Source organism: Mugil cephalus, chromosome 16 (assembly GCF_022458985.1).
Source record: "Mugil cephalus isolate CIBA_MC_2020 chromosome 16, CIBA_Mcephalus_1.1, whole genome shotgun sequence".
NCBI lineage: Eukaryota > Metazoa > Chordata > Actinopteri > Mugiliformes > Mugilidae > Mugil > Mugil cephalus.
The window spans coordinates 22,318,617-22,338,958 of NC_061785.1; the positions used below are offsets into that span (position 1 = coordinate 22,318,617).

The 20,342-nt window shown below is 40.4% G+C and overlaps 2 protein-coding genes across 4 annotated transcripts; one reads left to right on the forward strand and one right to left on the reverse strand.

The window, feature by feature from the left end:
• Nucleotides 1-250: 250 nt before the first annotated feature.
• Nucleotides 251-4,772, forward strand: LOC125022174 (nucleoside diphosphate kinase B-like). The gene is made up of 5 exons (XM_047608564.1): nucleotides 251-407; nucleotides 2,647-2,779; nucleotides 3,859-3,960; nucleotides 4,118-4,230; nucleotides 4,335-4,772. Exons 2-5 carry the CDS (start codon nucleotides 2,651-2,653, stop codon nucleotides 4,447-4,449), a joined length of 459 nt encoding a protein of 152 aa, XP_047464520.1. The 5' UTR covers nucleotides 251-407; nucleotides 2,647-2,650; the 3' UTR covers nucleotides 4,450-4,772.
• A 700-nt stretch (nucleotides 4,773-5,472) lies between these two features.
• On the reverse strand, nucleotides 5,473-20,234 carry mbtd1 (mbt domain containing 1). Of its 3 annotated transcripts, none has more exons than XM_047608561.1 (17): nucleotides 20,068-20,234; nucleotides 18,246-18,450; nucleotides 18,004-18,137; nucleotides 17,808-17,922; nucleotides 17,629-17,711; nucleotides 17,430-17,547; nucleotides 17,194-17,328; nucleotides 17,012-17,100; nucleotides 16,622-16,856; nucleotides 15,395-15,450; nucleotides 14,698-14,802; nucleotides 14,418-14,565; nucleotides 14,199-14,281; nucleotides 13,774-14,008; nucleotides 13,229-13,300; nucleotides 11,871-12,026; nucleotides 5,473-11,385 (listed from the first exon to the last, which is right to left on the reverse strand). In XM_047608561.1, exons 1-17 carry the CDS (start codon nucleotides 20,086-20,088, stop codon nucleotides 11,267-11,269), a joined length of 2,109 nt encoding a protein of 702 aa, XP_047464517.1. In that variant the 5' UTR covers nucleotides 20,089-20,234; the 3' UTR covers nucleotides 5,473-11,266. The 3 variants fall into 3 exon arrangements, with proteins under 3 accessions (XP_047464517.1, XP_047464518.1, XP_047464519.1); XM_047608562.1 differs by lacking the exon at nucleotides 20,068-20,234 and adding an exon at nucleotides 19,685-19,972; XM_047608563.1 differs by lacking the exon at nucleotides 11,871-12,026.
• Nucleotides 20,235-20,342: the final 108 nt, after the last annotated feature.

Sequence of the window (20,342 nt, forward strand, 5' to 3'; positions counted from 1 at the left end):
ATACACTCAGCACCTTCTATGCGGTTCAATGTTCTGCATTGAACCAACGTTTATCTTTATCAACAACAACAACAACAACAACTATAATAATAATAATAATATGATAATAATGAATACATTAAAAATAAATAAATAAATCCCATCCGTGGACTTGACACGGATGGGATTTATTTATTTATGTATTTATTTTTAATGATGGAGGAGCGCACACGGCTTCTCGCGAGGCAAGAGATGAAACGTGTAGAATCGCGAGACTATCGAGCGGAGTGCTCTTTTGACTCCGGTGACTTGCCGTCGTCTCAATCTCCACCCACACGGATAAAAGGCGGCTGCGCACACTCAGTAGGTCTTCTCCCACGTTCATCGGAGCAACTGCTGTTCGTCACCTAACCGGAGCTACTGTAAAGGTATTTGCAGAATAAGTTTTCACTGTTCTTCGGTTTATGTTTCTGTACCGTTTGTGTTCCTGTAAGTTCTAGTGAGTCCTGTGCTGTGTTTATTTGGCTGAGCTTGACATGTACTTGCATTTTTTTGTTTTTATTAATATGGGAATTTATTCATAAAATATATATATTTGTTTTCCGGAGTTCATTTATGGCGCATAGCATGGAGTGTAGTTTTAGATCGCAGACTTAAGTTTTCCGCCCGGTTCCGCTGGCGAGATGCAGGGGAGCCGACTCACCGGCGCAGCCCGAACAAAAGCGGCCATGTGGCTTTGAGTGAAGGCCCGACCCGGCCTGTCCGGAGAACGGGGTGTTCTGCTTGCAGTGGGCTGCTTTTTTTTTTATTTATTTATTTGGCGGTTTCGCCATGCGAGGCAACTCTTGTAATGGCGAGTCTGTTTTTTTTGAAGATGAAACTCGGGCCTTAAGTCTGAGTCGGCTGCGTCGCTGCGGTGAAAAGAGCGGAACGTCAAGTGCAGCCGGCAGCCTTGACGTCTGCTGCAGTCGGTGCTATTCTAGTGTGACTCTGCCCTGCCAGCCTCCCTGCTAAACCACCTCCCCTTACATGTCACCGGCTGCGTTGAAAACCGCCGCCAAATTTCCTCTTAACTCATTGTCGGCCGGTCAAACAGGGTTTTGTCCATTCTAGAAATTAATCGCGAGGAGCTTGTGAGACGGGTTTAATTTGATAACCTCGGTAAATGGGTTTTATCTAATCATGTGGCTCTGGTTTGGCAGAAATGTGTTTCTATAGAAATGCTGTTCAGTTTTGCAACGTAAACCAAGGTCATTAAAGTTGATACTTTGTAGACCTACAGAAATGGGTTGCATTTCTATCTGTATCAGCTGAAGGACAGTGCCTTAACCTGGAGGCCATTTATTTATTTTATTTTCTCCCCCTTTGGTTGAACCACGCCCATCATGAAATCCAAATGGTATTTTACCCGTAAACTAGTCTGAATTCTAAGAACTGAGTCTGGCTACACCAGTTCAGTCCATCTGTTTCCATCTATGGTGGGAAAAACATATGCTTTACTTAACAAGTCCAGAATTTTTTACCTCTGATTATGTCATGAATGCAAAGCTCGTAGTATTCATTCACTTCATATTTGGTTTCAATAATAAACAAAAAATGTAAGAGGAAGAAACTCTGAGCAGGACCCAGCTCAAATAAGATTCATCTGCCTGAGGTGAAGGAAGGGAAAGACTATCAGAAGCAAGCGGAGGAATTCGTCCATACTACGAGCATGATTTCATACTGTGATTGCTGTTGGACATGTTTGAATAGTAATTTCAGGGTTTCTGTGGAGTCTTAACGTCAAGTCTAAAATTTGATGATCCTAATGTAAGGCCTCAACGTCTTAAATCTGAGCATTTTTTTGCATTGTATGTTTTAAATTACATCTAGTGGAGTCTTAAATCCTTTCTGGCTTTTTAAGATTTCATTTGCAGAATGATTCCCTCTGGCCCTGGCATAGGTTTCTGTTCCTCATTAGTGGGGCCCGCCCCAGGGATGTCCTGAGTTGATAGTTGAATGATAATACATTTTGTTGTGTTGAAATGAATTCTGAGTCTCTGATTTAACTTATTTTTTTGTACTTGATGTAGGTTTAAATTTAACCCATAATGGTCTTAAATGGCACTTGTGCAGAAACCCTGATGACTGTACTTCAGAGTTGGTGGTCCATGCTTACCTGCTCTCTATATTTTAGATGTAGGGCAGCAACTGTTATCAATTATCAGATTTGAACTTTACTTGGCATAAAGATTATCGCTTCCCATGAATTCATAATGAAAACGAGATTGAATAGCTGTACTATATCTAGTCCCTGTTTCTAGTTTAGAGTGTTGAGGCTTTTTTTTTTTTTTTTAAATGTATAAAGCGGGTTCTCTAAGTCATAAGCTTTTGACTGAGTCTGCAGCATGGAAATGGCGTGAGGATAAAGGGGTTTAGTTTGTGGGTGTGGCTGCTGGTTCGTGTCATGTAGTCCTGGTTCAGCAAACACTCAGATCCTTATCAACCCGGAGTGTGCGTCGGTGCAATGGGGTCGGGGCCCTCGGCAGCCGGCCCCACCGCTGACTGTGCCAAATGCAAGCAAGCGCCGTGAGTGACTCTCCAGGTTCCTGTTGTTCTGCAGATCACCCTCCTGGCTGGGTTTCATCCTTGTTTTTTTTTTTTTCTTCTTCTTCTGTGCCGTTTCAGAGTCATGGCTGAGCTGAAGGAGCGCACATTTATCGCCATCAAGCCCGATGGTGTGCAGAGGGGCATCATTGGAGAGATCATCAAGAGGTTTGAGAATAAGGGCTTCAAACTTGTCGGCATGAAGATGCTCCAGGTAAGAAAAGTTTGACATGCAGTGTCTTGACTTTAGACAAATTGTGTGATGTGCTTTCATGGGTTAACCATCTGCAGCATATGCACATGATCTACCGAGTGTCAAGTGTCAGTTAAGACCTGGTGAGCTGATTATCTGGCTTGTCTATTCCTGACTGTAGCATAACCGATTAGCACTGAAGGTCCTCCAACTTCTGATCTGAGGCAAAAGAGGACACGGCATAGCTAACCCATGTGGTTCATGTACAACCACACATCATACTGGGGTTGACCGAGTCCCATTTTGCCTCTCATTCACACGTGGTGCCAAGCACTGGGAGTAACTTTGGGTTTAGATTCCTGTTCAAGGACCTTATGGTCCATATGCCAGGGATTGAACCAGTGTTCATGTCCAACCTGCTCTGCCTATTGAGCCATAGCCACCCAAATGGCCTGTCTGATTTACCGACATGAAGTAGATTAAGCCTTACTGCACAGATTAAATCCTGGTGTCAGTGTTGTTGCAGCAGGAAGTGAAACCAGAATAGATGCCAAGTGTGTTGTGAATCTGCAGTGGAGGACAGGGCTTCCAGAGCAGACTAGACTGACTGTGGAGGTCCAAGTATTCATGTGCTTGGTATTTTAAGTTTTGTCAAGAAGAGCTATGTCTAATTGAGGTTGGTGACTGCCTCTAACATTGAAGTGGGCTGTGTGTTAAGGTTGTCATGTAAGCTGTGAACGGGGGGGGCTTTAAGCTTGTTGCATCAGAGCGAGGTTATGAAGCAGATCAGGATAAGACATCCGTCTGCAGTTATGCAGTCTAGGACGAGAGTAGACTCTAGATGGTGTCTAGTTTGAGGCCGTGAGCTACTGGTGTTCTGAGACCAGTAGGCGACCTGTACATGTCCTCCATGAAGAAGACCTACAATGTAGCACTGGTACCCTACAGAGACGTCTGCTTATGTTTAGGATTCTGCTGCAATCGTTAACAAAGACCATGTTCATCTCTCAGTCGAGGCCAATATCCTAAAACCTGTTAATGCTGTTGGGTGAATGGAGCCTGTAATTTAGTGAAATAAACTGATTGTTTCCCTGCTACAGGCCTCTGAGGACCTCCTCATGCAGCACTACGTTGACCTGAAGGATAGGCCGTTCTTTCCTACCCTCATTGGTTACATGAGCTCTGGTCCAGTGGTTGCCATGGTAAGAAGATGACACAAAACTCATTGTTCAGAGTTTAAAACCTGTTTTCTGCCTGTTGACATGAAATGCACACAGCACATTGGCTGTTAGGAAAAGTTTGGAGTACTGCTTGACAGTTGTCAGGTGAACTAAATTAATGTCCCATCCTGTATTCCAGGTGTGGGAAGGCAAGGGTGTGGTGAAGACGGGCAGGGTGATGCTAGGTGAGACCAACCCTGCTGATTCCAAGCCCGGAACCATCAGAGGAGACTTCTGCATCGACGTCAGCAAGTGAGTGCTCTTTTCTACACGCTACCATGGAAATGTTCATGGTTCAGGACAGTGTACCTTGCAGGAATGAAATGTTCTCACTTTTTGCCCTGTCCTTTTCTCAGGAACATCATTCACGGCAGTGACTCAGTAGAGAGTGCCAACAAGGAGGTTTCCCTGTGGTTCAAACCAGAAGAGCTGACCACCTACACTAGCTGTGCCTTCAGCTGGCTCTACTGAGCTGCTGTGCAGCAGCAGTCCTCATGCTGGTTACACACCAGTGAAACTCTTGCCTCACGTTTCCCGTTTTTGCCCGTAGCCTAGAGGGAGAGGAACTGATCATGTTCCAGTCTTCACATCACATCCCTTCTTGCCCCCGTCGTCATACTGTACTTGGATTTGGTCTCTGCTGAGGTCCGTGTCTAGTCCGGATTCATTCCTAAACTTCATTCCTTTAGCAACATTCCATGCATACTTTGAATGTGCAGTTAATGACTTGAAACCTGTCTTTGACTGTTAGTTTTGTTAAAGGTGATCTGCTTTCCAATAAAATTCACACTATACCAATGGTCTCCATTCTTTGGGTCACATCATGCTGATGTATGATGTTAGTGACCTGCTGAACTCAGAGTTAAGCTGTGATGCATTATAATGTAGCAGATATCAACTACTAGGAAGCAGGATTAGAGGAGCATAATCTGAGATTATGTGTTGGCTTTTAGATCCAGCATCCTGGTAGGGTACTGGGTTTGTTACAGTACAATGATAATTTACATGACATCTGTTAATGTATTTAACATTATCTGAAATTATGCAAAAGTTAATTTGATCTCAGCAAATCAAATGTGTATACACTCCAGTAAGGGGACACTTGGGTCAAACTGAAAGGCAGCTCCATACAAAGAAGGGAGGGACAGTGCAGATGTAGACTAACTGCTCTACGGCGTCACAACATGATGGACAAGAATCTGGTGTAAAACATTGGCTTGTTGTATAAGGGCAAACACAAAGTGTGTCCCTAAATTCTGCCTGGATTTGAATAAATCCACCTGTGTCCAAAGACAAAATGCCTTTAAAAGAATGGAGAGCTGAAACTGACAGAGCATTGCCACAGCGTTTGAAGTCCATAAGCTTTGTTTTTTTTTTTTTTTTTTATTCAGTGTAAAAGGCAGTTCTTACAAAAATCACCAGATAAACTTTCACAGCCATGCGGAAACAGTTTGCAACACTTGTAAACAAAGAAGCCATCCATTACAACCAGTATGATGATCCAAACATTTGGCTTTATTTACAAAGTCTATCAAAGCTTGATCACAGCACAAATTTACCATATGAAAGGAAACTGATATACACTATCAAAAGGATGTACAAACTTTAAACTGTAATCTAATGATGTACCTCAAGGGTCAGCGTTATATCAATAGGATTTATTAATTAACAGTTTTTTTTTCATTTGTATCCAAAATAAATTTTGCACCATAACCCTCTCACAATTATTTTCAGACAATAGTAATCCCAATACATTAAGTCATTTTTATCAAATATATATATATATATATAGCACCACAATATAATGGTTTCATATAATGGGAAAGGGGGAGACAAAAGACCCGTGTTAGTATCCAAGGAGAAATATTAAAAAAAAAAAAAAAAACAACTCCAGCCCACCTCTCACCACTACACACATCTTGCACAAATACAGGTGAAAGAAGACCTCTGCAGCCACAAATGAGTCAACTATGGAAACCCACCGGTGCCAGAAAAGAATTAAACAAATCAACTGAGTATATATAAAGTAAGTCCAATGAATGCAGTCCTTTTTTTTTTCTTTCAATTTTGGCTTACAAGTAAAAATTATTATATAGGACAGTCAAAACTGTGAGGTTACTACATCAGACGAAAACCAAAATTAAAAACCAGTGAGCACAAATTTAATTTAAAATTACACACACCACAAATTGAACCTATTTGAAGTGAGTGTATCAAGTCAACAAAGGTGAAATTGTATACAACATTAGTTTTTGTACTATGCAAAGATTTGAGCCAAAAATTTTAATTAGTCTATGTCCACAACTCTGATATCTAAGTCTGTAAATTACATTTAACATTATTACAATTTTACCTTGGCAAATTCAAATTATTTACTTCGCATCTCAAAATTTAACTGTGATCTTGTTTAATATGTAATGCATTGTTCCTTCTTTCCTGGCATAAATGGTCTTCCATACATTCCTGATAACAGTAGAAAGGGGAAAACACAAACCGAAAAAAGCTAAGCACAAAGTGTTCCATGCATTTGACTCATTGTTTCCATCTCATGGAGCTTGGGGACCAAGATGAAAGAAGAAAGTTTTAATATCTACAAGGACAAGTGAGAAACTGAATATCCAAAACAGTGTTGATTGTGCCTTTGATTATCTTGGGTTAATCAAAAGGTTGGTAGCAGCAGTTAGTCCATAGAACAGTCTTTCATTTTGTACTAAGATATTAATGCAATTAGAAGAATTTAATGTGTCTTCCTTTCCTCCAACAGCGGAGGAAAATAGTCCCCTATAAAAGACCCTAACATGAAACCTGTCTGCTTCAAAATGATTGTGACACACTAACATTTTATTGCTCATTTAGAGGCTTACTGTTTCAGCCAAGCTTGTTGTCCAATCTATCCGAGAGACCGATTCAAAAGGAAACTGGTAGGAAAAAAAACAATCTCGCACCCCGTTAACAAATCAAAGGAAAACTGGAAGCTACAAAAAGCACGATCTGTGTGTTATTTTGTATCATCACTCGCCCTGGAATACTAGACATGAAGACAGATTAAAGAGCAACACAAAGTGGAGAGATACATTAAAAGGTGAAATAAGACCTTTGTTGTTTGAATGTATGGAAGCACTGAAGTGCCGCAATAATTACAATTTATAAGCAACTAAATTCCTGTATAAATTTTACTGAATGCTTAGTGCTGATCAATAAAAACTTAAATCCATGTCTTTGGATTTCTGTGATTTTAGATTTAGAAACGTACAATGAATCTGTGTTACCAGGGATGGCAAAACTGCTTATATTAAATGCCAAATTCAAATGGAAAATTAAAAAACACTCTCCAAATATACACTTAAATTGCTCAAAAAAAAAAGAAAAAGAAAATCTTTGAGTGAATTTGACAAACGTGAAAATGACTGATTATAAATTGTAATTATCGCAGCACTCTTTTGCTCCCGTAAAATGAATGCACATTTAAAAGCCAGCTGATTCAGACCTGTAATTGCAACTTTTATAACCAAAAAAACAAACAGAAACACAAACTTCCTGAGATTTGAATCATGAACCTTACTGGTAGAAAGAGAAATTATGGATCTTTTACCGTCACTGAGAGGTTTAAATCTGCTCTGCATTTCGTTACAGCCTTTAGCCATACAGTAATTCCTCTATATGAACCCTCGCTCACAAAATCACAGTTATACAATATTATTTTGTTAAATTATCTCATATTAATTATATTAATGTAGTGATCATGACATTGGCGGGTGCTATACATTTCATTTAATATAGCAAAATAATGTGGGATCTATTCTTATTATTGCATAACATTCAAATTAGAAGACTACCTCGTGTGCTGTGATAAAATTCTTCCATGTTTGGTGTCTAGTCTTCAAGTGGATCGTTGTTTCTACTATTCAATATTTACTTGCATATGCTAATACACTGCCATAGTCTATTTCACACTCTTAGTCAGCTAAACGTGGCTAGCATCAGGAGGTAGTAGAAAACAGCTGCAAAAATCTAGCTCTAAGGAGAATGAAAGGAGGAGTCTGAGTCCATGGAGTCTTACCCATTTCTGACTAATGAGGATTGCTTACTCTATACCATTAGTCTTCTATATATATATATATATATGTATATATATATATACACACGTATGTTAATATATCTAGAATATATGTCTTTATGCCTCTTTTAGATCCTGTCGTCTTCTATAAATGCTGCCCTCAGAGACTATTGAAAAAGCAGTGCATTGATATTTTTTGTTTCATTAACAGCAAACCTGTCATTGAGTGGCTCAGGTGAATTATAAATTAGCTTGCATACATATGGCTCTGACATAAGAACAACTTAAGCAAAAAATAAGATTCATTTTTGCATATTATCCAAATAAAATGTTTTTTTGTTTTTTCTGGACAACAGAACTGCTTGATTATGAGATCATTTAACCAAGTCTCCTGCTTTTCTTAACGTGACAGAAGCCAAAGTTTGATGCTACAAATGCTGACCGTATGGAGTCCTAAGTGTGCCACCTGCACACTAGTTATTTATATTCTATTAGTACATTTAACAAAAAATGCATTAACTGGATTTAAATGATGCATCAAAAACTATATATATATATGTATATATGTATATATATATATATATATATATATTCATAATTGATTATTTTCTTCCATTATATGCATATGTTCTGATTCATATTAATGAATCAGAACGTATAAGTGCTTCATTTTAGAATTGCAAAATGATCTTTAAAAGATTTTATACTGAATTTTTATTTTATGGCATTCATTTAAAGACATGTTGTACCTACATGTCAGCTTTCTAATTAAATAGAACTCAATACTATTCCAATTAGTTATTTGTTAATGTTACAATTATATGTATATTTTTTATATAGGTTTTTGATGCATCATTTGAAAACTGCTTTTTGATGATAATTGAAAACTGCATAAATTGAGATTTAATCTGGTGGCACACTGGAGACATAAATAAAATGTGTAAGTATTTGTCCTCCTCTGGATATAAATACAGCAGACACACCTATATCTGAACCACTGTTGTAGTGCGACCCTTGACAGTACGGAAGCTCTGCATCCATGACATCTGAACATGAGGTGTGGTTTGAATGATATATGGGGCCAACGTTGGTAGGCCGTGTTGTCTGCTTTCGATATGACTGACGTTGCTCCCTGGCCCTTACAGCTACATGCAAAGTGTAAAGATCAAAGAACATGCTGCAGGGCTGGCAGGGGGAGAAACAGCTCACCCTAGTGCACCCTATCATACCAGTAAGGTTTCTCTGTTTTGCAACATACCCTGCTGCTCACTTAGTCACACAATGCGTTTTTTTTTCTTTTTAAAAATTAGCAAAGGTTTTCATTTCCAGAGCATCATCATTCCTTTTCAGCATTACAGCACCTTGAAGACCTTGAAATATTTACAATAATGAGTCTGATTGTTCTGCTTTGATACACAGGAAGCTTCTTGTCCTTGGCGTGTCAGCACTGTTCAATTTGCCCTACAGGAGCTATTAAGCCACTCTTAATGGTGTTGTGACATCTGAGGTTACTGTGATAGGTCCCTAAAGCTCCACATTATCTCATTAGATATGTGCTCTCTGGATGAAGCTTATTCTGGCTAATGTAATCCATAGCAACCTGAGGGCTTAGGGTTGATAGTTGGATTGCGTAGGAAAGGTTCAGTTAAGGCCACAGCTTATCTGGGTTATACACATACAACTGCGTCAAAAAAAAAAAAAAGAAAAAAGAAAGAAAGCAGAGAGCCACCTCATATAGCTGCACGATGTTAAGATGTACAGTATTGGTGAAAGCTCAAAGGAATGTGAGAGGAGTTCTGTGGTAAGAGGACTTTGAAAGAGCTGCACAAGGTGTCTGCTCTACACAGACGAGGTTGTAGATAAACATAATAAACAGCTGCCTCGAGAAACAAACTGCCCTTTCATGGGGTTAGGCAGCTCCAATGTCGGAATTACACAATAAGTATTTGAAATAAATAAGAAGAAAACCTACAGTCAAGCGTGACGACGGATGAGCAGTTTTAAAATGCCAAAGACAGACTCTGCTTCTTGAAAGGAAAATGCAAATTGAACACTGGTGGTGGACTGAAAACGCCTCTTTGATTTTCTAAACGATGAATCGAACCGAATTTAAATATGAATCCATGATGAAAATACTTTGAGGGAGTTCGATGAAACGACATTGCTGAGATTAAATGAGATTTTGGTTCTGTAATGTCTGAATCGGAAATGAATGTAGCTGTGGAAATATTCTGGCCAATTTAGGAATAAACAAATGAAAGAAGAAGAACAAAAAACAATACCAGTAATGCTAAGCAGCACTGAACTGTCATGTACTAAGATCTCTCTTTGAATCACAATTCTTAATAGCTATACTCTGTAGATCTATCTGAATAGGTCTTCACATACTATATGAATATAATCACTTTATGAAACAACGCACATTACGATTCTCGCACAGCCACCAAAAAATGTAAAGCAAATGTAAATAAGCACATTAAGACAAAAACAACCCCAAAATCATTACAAAAAAAAATAAGAATAACTTCAAGTACTATTAACAAAGTAAAAGTCCACCTGGCAAAATTGTTCAGAAGAAAAAATAATCAAAATATACAGAACTCTGCTCCTCTTTCTGCCAGCCCCTCTTCTCTCCTCATGCCGTTCAGTGGCTGACTCTTTGACCTGAAAACAAACCAAAGCAAAAAAAAAGCAAAAAAAAAAAAAAAAAAAAACTAAACAAAAAAAAAAAACAACAACTAAAGACCTGGCTCAAGAAAAGGTTCTCACAGTTTCTACAGGTCTCTGTGTGCGGCCCAGATTATGGCAGAGGCAGGAATGGGCTGATGTTCCAGGACCTTCCTTTCGGTGGTAAAAGGGTTGTTTCGTTTTCCGTCTGTTGAAATTGCTCTTGTCTGGTCTTGGATCAGACAGGAGAGAAGAGAAAGCCAAAGGTGGTAAGAAAGAGAATGCCCAAACATCTGTGACCCAGGCCCGACTCTGGGTGCTCCAACCCCTCAGTCATACAGGTGAGTGTTTGTGTGCACACACAGCTACAAGGTCTGGAGCATGAAAGCGAAACCCTCCTTCTCTTCACCGCTGTCTCCTGTGCAGACTCCACAGGCAGCCACTGGCATTGGTCTGAGTGTAAGCGGAGGCTAGTTTGACTCTCCACATTCCTTATCCTTGCTGTGGTTTTCCAGAGGTGTGCCCTATCCCAGGTTCCTCCTGCTCCATCCTCACCGTTGGACCTCAAGGCTCCTGTTTGATGTAGTAGCTGCCTGAGCCGTTGCTCTCCTGGTCTGAAGTGCCCTGTGAGAAGGTGAACTCATCCACCTCGGCCGTCTCCTCCTTCATTCGCAGGAGAGACTCTACAGGTGGGACAGAAACAGATAAGGGAGAGAACAGCAGCAAAGATGAGCCACCTGTGTTCATGCATTCTGGGTGAAATACACCAAGGGCCTCTGTCTTCGTTCCAGATGTCAGTGTTAACTCCACATGCATGACGAGCATCAAGAAAATCACTGTTAAAAAAAATACCAAATGGACCAAACATGCTCAGTGGTTGCTGCAAAGTGGAGACAAAACACTTGGAATGCCAGAACTCTAAACCCTGTGAAATAAATGAACGGTGCAGCACCACTCTAGACCTTCCCTGACATGAGGAGATATTCACATGAGATCAATGATGACAAACATGTACAAACAAAAACTCATGTAACAGCAGAACATGCAGCATCAGCAGCTTGCAGCTCCACAGCTCCACCCTGTGAGCAGAACTCAGAAGACTGTCTCCTGGCAACAACACCGTCGAGTCTTGGAGCCGTGCTGGCTTTTGTCATTAGTGTGACGTTACCTGATTTGTGGGTTTGGTGGAGGTGGGTTCGGGGCCGGGGCCGAGCCGGCCCCTGGGCAGGGTAAGGGGGCGGGCTCTGCTCTTCATCCCCTGAGAAGCTGCTCCTCCTCCTGCCTGCCTGACTGAAGGGCCGTCGACCAACCGGAATCTTCCTCTCTAAACACCAAGCCAGACTCAGGTAAGCTACCAGGGGCTTATTACACATAGGGGTTGCATTCAATCGGAGTGTGTTCTCAGTGTTTAGATGATGTATTAGGTGGGAAAGTTAAAAAGGTTAGAGCTTAGGATGAATTTTACCTCACATTGTTGGCACTTGCAATTATACACCCATCCGAATAAGCCCCTGGTAATCTGTACTCAGACCGCCAGACTAAAGGAAGCAGATGCACTGAACCAAGTGCTACTAAGATGAAAGCTAGAGCAAGAGTATCAACTGTATGGAAGTCTGTGGTTGCCAATTCTTAAAGGAAATGATTTTTCCATTGTCATCTTCCATTTGAGTGCCAGTGATGTATGATAAGTAAAAACCTGAATGTTAGATTCATTGCTACAATCATGGGAAACAATTATTTTTTTATTGTGTTTAAAAGTGTTGTGATACTAGAGCAATATTGCACTACCTATTAACATAGTACCAGTACTTGGCAGTGCTTTCTTTGTTAAAGTCATGGTGGACATGCCAGTGGGAATCTTACACTGTGACTAAACCATAGAGTGTAGAAAACATGGATGAGACATCTCCACTTAGTTCCATTGGTCAAACTAAAGCTAGTATCTGACAAATATGCGCAGAACCATCTCGAGTCTGCGCATTACCTGCCTCCACTAGATATACAAGAAATGTTGGATTATACACTGCACTTTTTTTTCTCCTACTCTCATGATCATATGGGTCCCACGGCATGTGCATATAAAAAAATATTATAAATAATAACAATTTTTATGAAATGATTTTAATTTAACATTGGCAGCCACCGACTTCCAAAAAAGAAATAATTCAAAACTAGTTTAGTAAAAAGTGTACCAATTCAGTGTTAGCATCTGCTCTTGTAAACTGTTTAGAGACGTGACAGCAGGCCTCAGACTCTAAAACACCTGAAGGATCTCAAACACAAACTCTCAGACCAAGTGTGCAGGCTGTGCCCCGACTCAAAAGGAAATGACAATACTTTCATGTTTACACGACACCCCGCAATGTGACACAAAGTGTCTGATGACAACGTTGTGGACACATCAAACAGGTGACCAGTCAGAGAGCAGCAGAGTTTCCACCACAAGTGTAGCCACTGACAGAAAGGAACAGGAAAAAGAGAGGTTGGAAACAAGGAGTGGAGAGAAACTCATTTTCAGTGACTCACTTTTCTTTTGGCCTTTGTACTGTTGGGCCTTTTTCTTTTGCTTGGGCACTGACTGGGGCATTTCTCTGTTACCTGAAAAAAACAGCAAACCATGAGAGAGTCAAATGTTACCCTTTCTAACGTGGATTCTGGAACGTTGCCAAGCGTCATCTGTTAAAGCAGACAACGAGTAATTAAATTGGCCACAAACGTGACAAATAAGACGACAGATAGCAACTCCTTTGAGGTATTTAAGGGTTGCGCTGAATAATTGTCACGACTGAAGGCCAATATACAGCAATGTAACGGTTGTCCAGCTTTTATAGCTTTACCATTTCTATTGACTGTATCCTAGAATCTGGGTGGTCCAGACTACAAACTGAAGCACAGTCTGCTCGAGCACAGGCTGAGATCCTCCCTTTTGATGCGGTCTAGGCCCAGTCGTTTAAACCACATCAAAGTTTGACTGACTAACCCTATATTAAGTGGGCATTACATGGATGAACACACAGTTGACATTCATGGTGACGCTACGGGAAGGGGGATAAAGCACATTATGTTCTTACTCTGCGAAGCAGGGGGCTGAAGCTGGTAGCCTGTCAGCTGACACCACCCCACGGGGTAGAGGTCCGGTGATTCGCAGTCCACCCACTGGTCGTACTCGTCCTCCCAGCCGTCAAAGTGGATCCTCAGTAGCCGGTGCACAATCCTCGTCACCGTGGCAACACACACCAGCCGTGGCTCCATCAGATCAACAGCTTCCAGCTTCATGCCTTGCCGGAAACCATGATTAGGAATCTCCTAGAAGGCACAACGCAGCAGGGAAGGGAGAAAGAAAAACGAAGACAAACATGAGTTACTGGAAAACTCCTGCAAATGCTTGTGAGGCAATAATAAAAACTGAATCTTAATATTTTTACATCATCACCAGAAAACATCAAAACACAAGAAATAGAAAAGAGGAAATGGAAGAACCATCAATAATGCCCACCTTGCTGAACAGCCTGACAGGAGCCGCTATTGAACCGGTTTCTCTGAGGTAGTCAAACCATTTAAATGGCAGTTTAGTGTACCCTGGGAAACGGAGTCAGTGTTCAGAACAGATCATAAAAAAAAAAAAAAAAAAAAAAACATGCAACCAACGACTTGCTGGGAACACCCACTCACATTTCTGAAGAGCTCACTGAGAATAAATAGAAGTGTAGAGTACCTCTAGGGGGTGTGAGTTCTATTTTGTTGATTTCACAGAAGCCGACAGGGAAGATGGAGGGAGAGGTGCCGTGGTAGCAGAACCAGTCTGATCCATCCACTGCCTCCGAGCCGTCGATCCCGATCATGAGGTACCCATCTGCCAACACCTTTACAACAGAGAATGGCTCGGGTTAGTCTGGATATAAATTTAAAAAACAACAAATAATGCTTTTACACAGCACTTGTCCCTCACAGCATATAATCACATGCCATTAATGTGGAGTGATAAACACATTTACCTTTCTTACAGTGGCTACACATATAGCTGAGAGGTTGAGGGGATCAATGGCTTCTAACTTCATCCCATCTCTGAACCAATCTGCACTCTGGTCCACATCTTTCACCTGAAGTACACATGAAATACAGACAGAAAATAGACTTAGACAGACTTTAATGATCCACAAGGGGAAATGAATTGGTCATAGTAGCTTAGTTCATACAAAAAGATGAGGAAGAGTAAAAGAAGTTCTGCAGCGTTACTATACTATACTATACTATACTATACTATACTATATTATACTATACTGCGGAGCTGAATCAGTCAAATTATCAATTTAATTATCAGATTATTATTTAAAGTACAAGCACAACGACTTAGAAACACTCAGTGCTGGTTGGACAGGAGTACATTGGGAACACCTGTTGGAAACAGGAAGAAATGTATGTTTCTGCTGTTCTTTTTAAAGTATATTTTCTATTTTGATGTGAAGATTGGGATAATCACATATAGTCCATCATAAAAAGGAAATACATGTCCAGCTAATTCACATGTTATTCAGTCAGTAGACTGCACCCTCCAATGTGTGGGTTTCAAACTTGTTTCTTCTACAGTTGTCGATTCAAAGGAACCAAACAAATCCAGCCTCACGCTGCATGAGAAATTTGCTAACAAATTCTACAAACAACAATTAAGCCACAGATGCTATATTACTTTACCTTCTGAAAGAGCTGTGGAGGAGCATCAACTTGGCCCTCAGATTTCTTTGTACAATCTGAAAAATAAATGGACAGATCAGAAAGACTTGTCATATCTGAAGAAAATATGCTAAAGCATTATAGAGTCAAAAAGGCTTCATGAGCATGACTTCAAAGGAAGAATAAAACTACAGACAGGTGGAGCTGAGGAAGAGCTGGGCTTCTGGTTGACTGAGAAAAGACAAAAGATGTGATTCACTGAGAGCAGAAGAGAAACCCTCAGCTGGAATACAGCAGTACTTTACTCGGTTATGGAAACCTAACACAGCGAGATCCTTTACCATTTATGATTAAACACTGAATGAATAAAATGCTTCCAATATTTCCACAACCGTGAACTCAACAACAGAACCGTGAAGAGGTGGTTATGAATAGCACTGAAAGTAACAACCAGTCAGTGTTTTAGTAAATACACTTATAACACAATGAGTGTGGAGGATACATTCATCCAGAAACAAAACATTTATGAGAGACATTTTATTCATGTCACACCACTTTATTTTTGTTTGTTTATCAAGTCGGTGACAATAGCGTTAATATTGTTATTGACATTCTTCGCTTAAAAATGATCAAACCAACATAAACGCCTGCATAAAATTGGAGGTGTCAAAAAGGATATCACGTAATGGTGTGAGAAATGTGTGATTTATCATTTTTGAAACTGAACCATGTCATGGATTAAAAGTTTGGTCCCTACTGCTGTGTATCAAATTTTCTTTTTCCAGTTTAGTTTCCCATTTAAAAAATAACGTATATAATAATGTGTTTTTTCAAAAATGTATTTGCACATTTTCAGTTTGATATGAATGGCTTCAGGACCCAGACACAGAAAAGGTAGGAAAGTTGTAAATAGCACATTACTTTTTCTTTCAAAAAAACAAAAACAAAAACAAAAACAAAAAGAAAAAAACACAACACTTTCTCACAATAGGGAAGTTACACAACACTGCCGTCTTGTCCTTCAAGGGTTTTTATAAAAATGAAAACCTTACAAACAGCAACAACTATAAGCAAATCAAATGTGAGTGAGTAACCATATAAATTTAAAATGTGATTTTAAAATTTATTCCTGGACATCAGTATTGATAAGGAAGACTGATGCATGAATTTATTCCAAACTCAGGATGGACTTTAGTCTCTATGGTCATCAGAAGGAAAGGGAAAGTGCAGCCACGTTTTCAAACATACCTGATCGTTTGAAGCGGTGACCGATGCTTCGTGACCAGCCGATATTATGAATGAGGGGGCTGTACATGTGGCACCAGAAGTCATCTGACCCGTCCTGGCTCTCCTCGTACACCAGCCTGAGGCGTCCTCCGATCACCTGCTCCACCAGCGCCACCCGTGTCCGGCACAGGTAGTTCTTATCCACCACCTCTACCCGCATCAGCTTCTTAAAAGGGAACTGCAGGTTCTCATGTACCTACAAGAATAATAAAAACATAATTAAGATGGGTGTCATGTTCACTAAGAATGAATTAAATGTGAAATGTGAAGTCTTTTGTCAAGATTTTGTCAATTAAAGTCATAAAATGGCGTTAAAATGTTCATGACTTTTAAGGCAGATACGTTCCTCACCTTGGTATTGAAGTCAGGTGGCAGTGTTTTAGCTCCAGTGAGACGCTTCACAAGAAAGGCTTTCCAGTTAGAGTACTTATGCTGTATGCCTACAGGAGAGATAATGGGTATAACAGCAACAATTACCCACAGCATCCAAGACCAGCAGCAACCTGAAGAACAAAGCTAATTTAAACACTCACTTTTTGGTGGTACAAGGGGTTTGCCGCTAGACGCGCACCAACCCACTGGGTGCACCTCAGGGATGCAGAGATTACACCAGAAGTCTTTACTGGTGTCGTTGTCAAAGCCCTCATAGCGCAGAAGAGCCTTGAACCCTGTAGATCGGCATTGACAGATTGATAAAGCAACCCCTCATATAAATTAAAATGAAAAAAAATTCTAGAGTTGATTCTTCCTTTAATTAACGTAGTCGTACCTGCTAGCTTTATGATTTCTGCTATCCAGTAGACCTTGGTGGAGAGGTTGGTATCAGAGTTGGTTACTTCAATCCTCACTCCTTCTTCTATGTCTCCCCAGCATAAGCCCATAGGGGCCTGAGGCACAGAGGAAGACTTGTCAGCCACGACGGCATCAAATCAATGGTAACAATTTACCTAGCTCTAGCTTTTACTTACATGCTTGAAACAGCTGACTGGAGCTCCGATCGTATTATTGCTAAAGATATACCGACCCCAGTCAAAGCTCTCTGGAGGGACCACTGACAGAGAAAACAAACGGAGGGAAGCTGGAGTATATCGAATCAGAGCATCACTGTCACCACATTAACTTTTATGACTGTTTTCTGGTAACCTACCAGCTTTTGATTTGGCCTGGTTTTGTTGACTTGCTTGGTACTGAGCGTAAGCTGCCAACTTTGCCATGAGAGGCTGTTTTTGTAAGACTTTTGCTTTTTTTGTAGGTGGCTTGCCCTTAGAAAATCAAAAAAAGATGTCAGCATTTGTATGATTACACACAGCATAGATACTGTAGCAGACTTAAAATGTATTCACCTGGAGTCTTGCCAAGATGCTAGCTTTTTTAGAATTTGAGGAATAACTCCTGGAACAGGACACGCTGCAGAAGCGCTTGGTTTTCGAGTAAAAAGCATCTCGTACTCCGACCATCCCACACATCTCACAGGTGGCTGCAAAGAAGAAGTCACAACATGGAAACTGGCTTAGTTATCCTATTGGTCACCGACCGTGTTATTTCTTAGCAATGCAAAACAAAGAACAGATTTCCATGTACGCACCCATCCCAGCCTTTCCATCAGGGTAGGTGTAGACTTGGCCATTGTTCTTGATGATGGGCAGGCTGGCAGGGATTGCGGGCACCACCTCATCCTCACTGTCTTCTGAGCTGGAGCTGCTGGTGGACTCCTCGCTGCAGCTGTCGTAGCCATCAAACATCCCGAATGAGTCTCGCCGCTTGCGCTCTGAACGAGGGGTGCGTTCAGCCTGCACAGTCGAGAAAACAACCGAAGCAGAGTCTTAATGAATGAAATTCTCTCAAAGTCTTTCAGTGTCTAACCATAACATATTATGCATAGACAACGTTTTTTCCCAAACCAAGAGCAATTTGACTACATTTGTGCTTTGTATTTTTATCAGTCATTAAGGAGTTTTTTTGTTGGGTAATCAATTTATAGATTTCTTGTTTCAGCTTTAAAATGCTCTTGAATAGGTTTTTTTATTCATTCTGTTGTTTACAAGGACGATATTTTACACTTCCTTTAATCTAGTCTGCATTGAAATCTGAAATCTGAACTGGCAAGCTGTCAGTGAATGATAAGTTGATAAATTACCATTAGAACATGCAGGAAAACAGAATTATTAGTAACAGTAAAACTTAGGGATGTGTATATCGATACTTCCGATTTAGCTGTGTTTTTTTAAAATCTTCACATCAACACATTGATACCAAGTCTGCTTTCACAACAAATATTCATACTTTTATGACCCCGAATCTGAAATCAATTCTAAAAAAGTAAAAAGTGTGAGAGGGGAAGCGCAGGGAAATGCCCCAAGACCTGAGACAGACCTCTATGATGGAAGCTCTTCAGAGAGGCAGGCAACACACATAGTGTAGATCATGTCAACATGCTGTAGTTTCTTAACAAAAACATATAAATGGGAAATGACGGAGAATGCAGAATGTGACCTTTGTTGTCAAAGTTCAAGTTCTGTCAGGTTCTAAGCTTAAGACCACTCTGTCTGTTCCAAAAAGAATTACATCTATATCAGAGCAACTGTTTTTGTTTTTATTTTTGTTTGAGAGAGATTTTTTTTTAAAATGTGATTTTCAGTTGACCTGTTGATTTGCACAATTTGTCTTAAATAGCTCTGATTAAAGAGAAGTGTGATATTTGGCAAATGTATACAATACATTTTACATGATTACGCTCACAAATGTTCATTGTAAAAGTTATCGTTTCCATATATACAAGTAGAGATCTGAAAGTATTGATATCGGGATATTAGCCTTGGTATGACTTGGTATCAGGTCGAAAGGAAAAATAGTGGTGTCGCACAAAGCTACTGTAAAAATCAGACTTGTACATTAGGGATACAGGATCCGGAACGATGTTGAAATTTTCGCTGCTTACTTCCTCTTCAGAGCAGCACAGGTGAAATTTAAACTGGCAGCGCTAACGTCAAAAGACAAAACTGAAAGACAAAACACTGTACCCACCAGCAAAGACGTTCAACGCGAAATGTTGTAGGTGCAAAATTGAAAAGTTAACTCAAATACAAGCCAAAACAAGGGGCGGCCTTATTAAAAATAGCTTCTTACGCTAACTGGCGCTGCTGCGGCTAGCGGAAGCCCGTTCTTCCAGTTTTTTCTCACAATAGCATACCGCTTTTTTCACTTCAGTGTATACATGCGCAGCTGAAATAAACGTAAGCTCGTTTAATTTCTATCCCCTGGATTTTGGAAAGCCCTTTTCCTATTTAACGGTGTGTGAACCCCTAGCTAGCTACCGTAAACTGATAACAACAAAGGAGGAGCGCTAGCACAAGCCAATCCTCTCGAGTCGGAGGACCGCGGCCCTAAAATATTTCAAACTCACTCACCAAATCCCTTGCGTCTTCCATCAGCCCTTCATATAGATAGAGTTCTAGTTAACTGTGCCACCCAATGCAAACAAAGTCCCCTAGGCTGGGGATTATTTTGGCTACGAAATACCAAAGTCTAAATGAATACTACCAAGCAGGATATCAACAAATTACTCCGCTGTTTAGGCGCGCATGCGCGAGCGTAACCTACTTTCGCGTGATTGGTCAATCCGGAATGGAGGTCATCGACCGATGCAGAAACAAAACAGTGAACTCCTCAAAGGAAATGAATG

Coding starts and splice junctions, on each gene's coding strand:
- LOC125022174 (XM_047608564.1), top strand. CDS start 2,651: ATGGCTGAGCTGAAGGAGCGCACATTTATCGCCATCAAGCCCGATGGT. Junction 2,780..3,858: donor TCGGCATGAAGATGCTCCAG/GTAAGAAAAGTT, acceptor TCCCTGCTACAG/GCCTCTGAGGACCTCCTCAT. Junction 4,231..4,334: donor TTCTGCATCGACGTCAGCAA/GTGAGTGCTCTT, acceptor TCCTTTTCTCAG/GAACATCATTCACGGCAGTG.
- mbtd1 (XM_047608561.1), bottom strand. CDS start 20,088: ATGGAAGACGCAAGGGATTTG. Junction 14,282..14,417: donor AGAACTCACACCCCCTAGAG/GTACTCTACACT, acceptor TCCGTTTCCCAG/GGTACACTAAACTGCCATTT. Junction 11,386..11,870: donor CCACCAAACCCACAAATCAG/GTAACGTCACAC, acceptor TCCCACCTGTAG/AGTCTCTCCTGCGAATGAAG.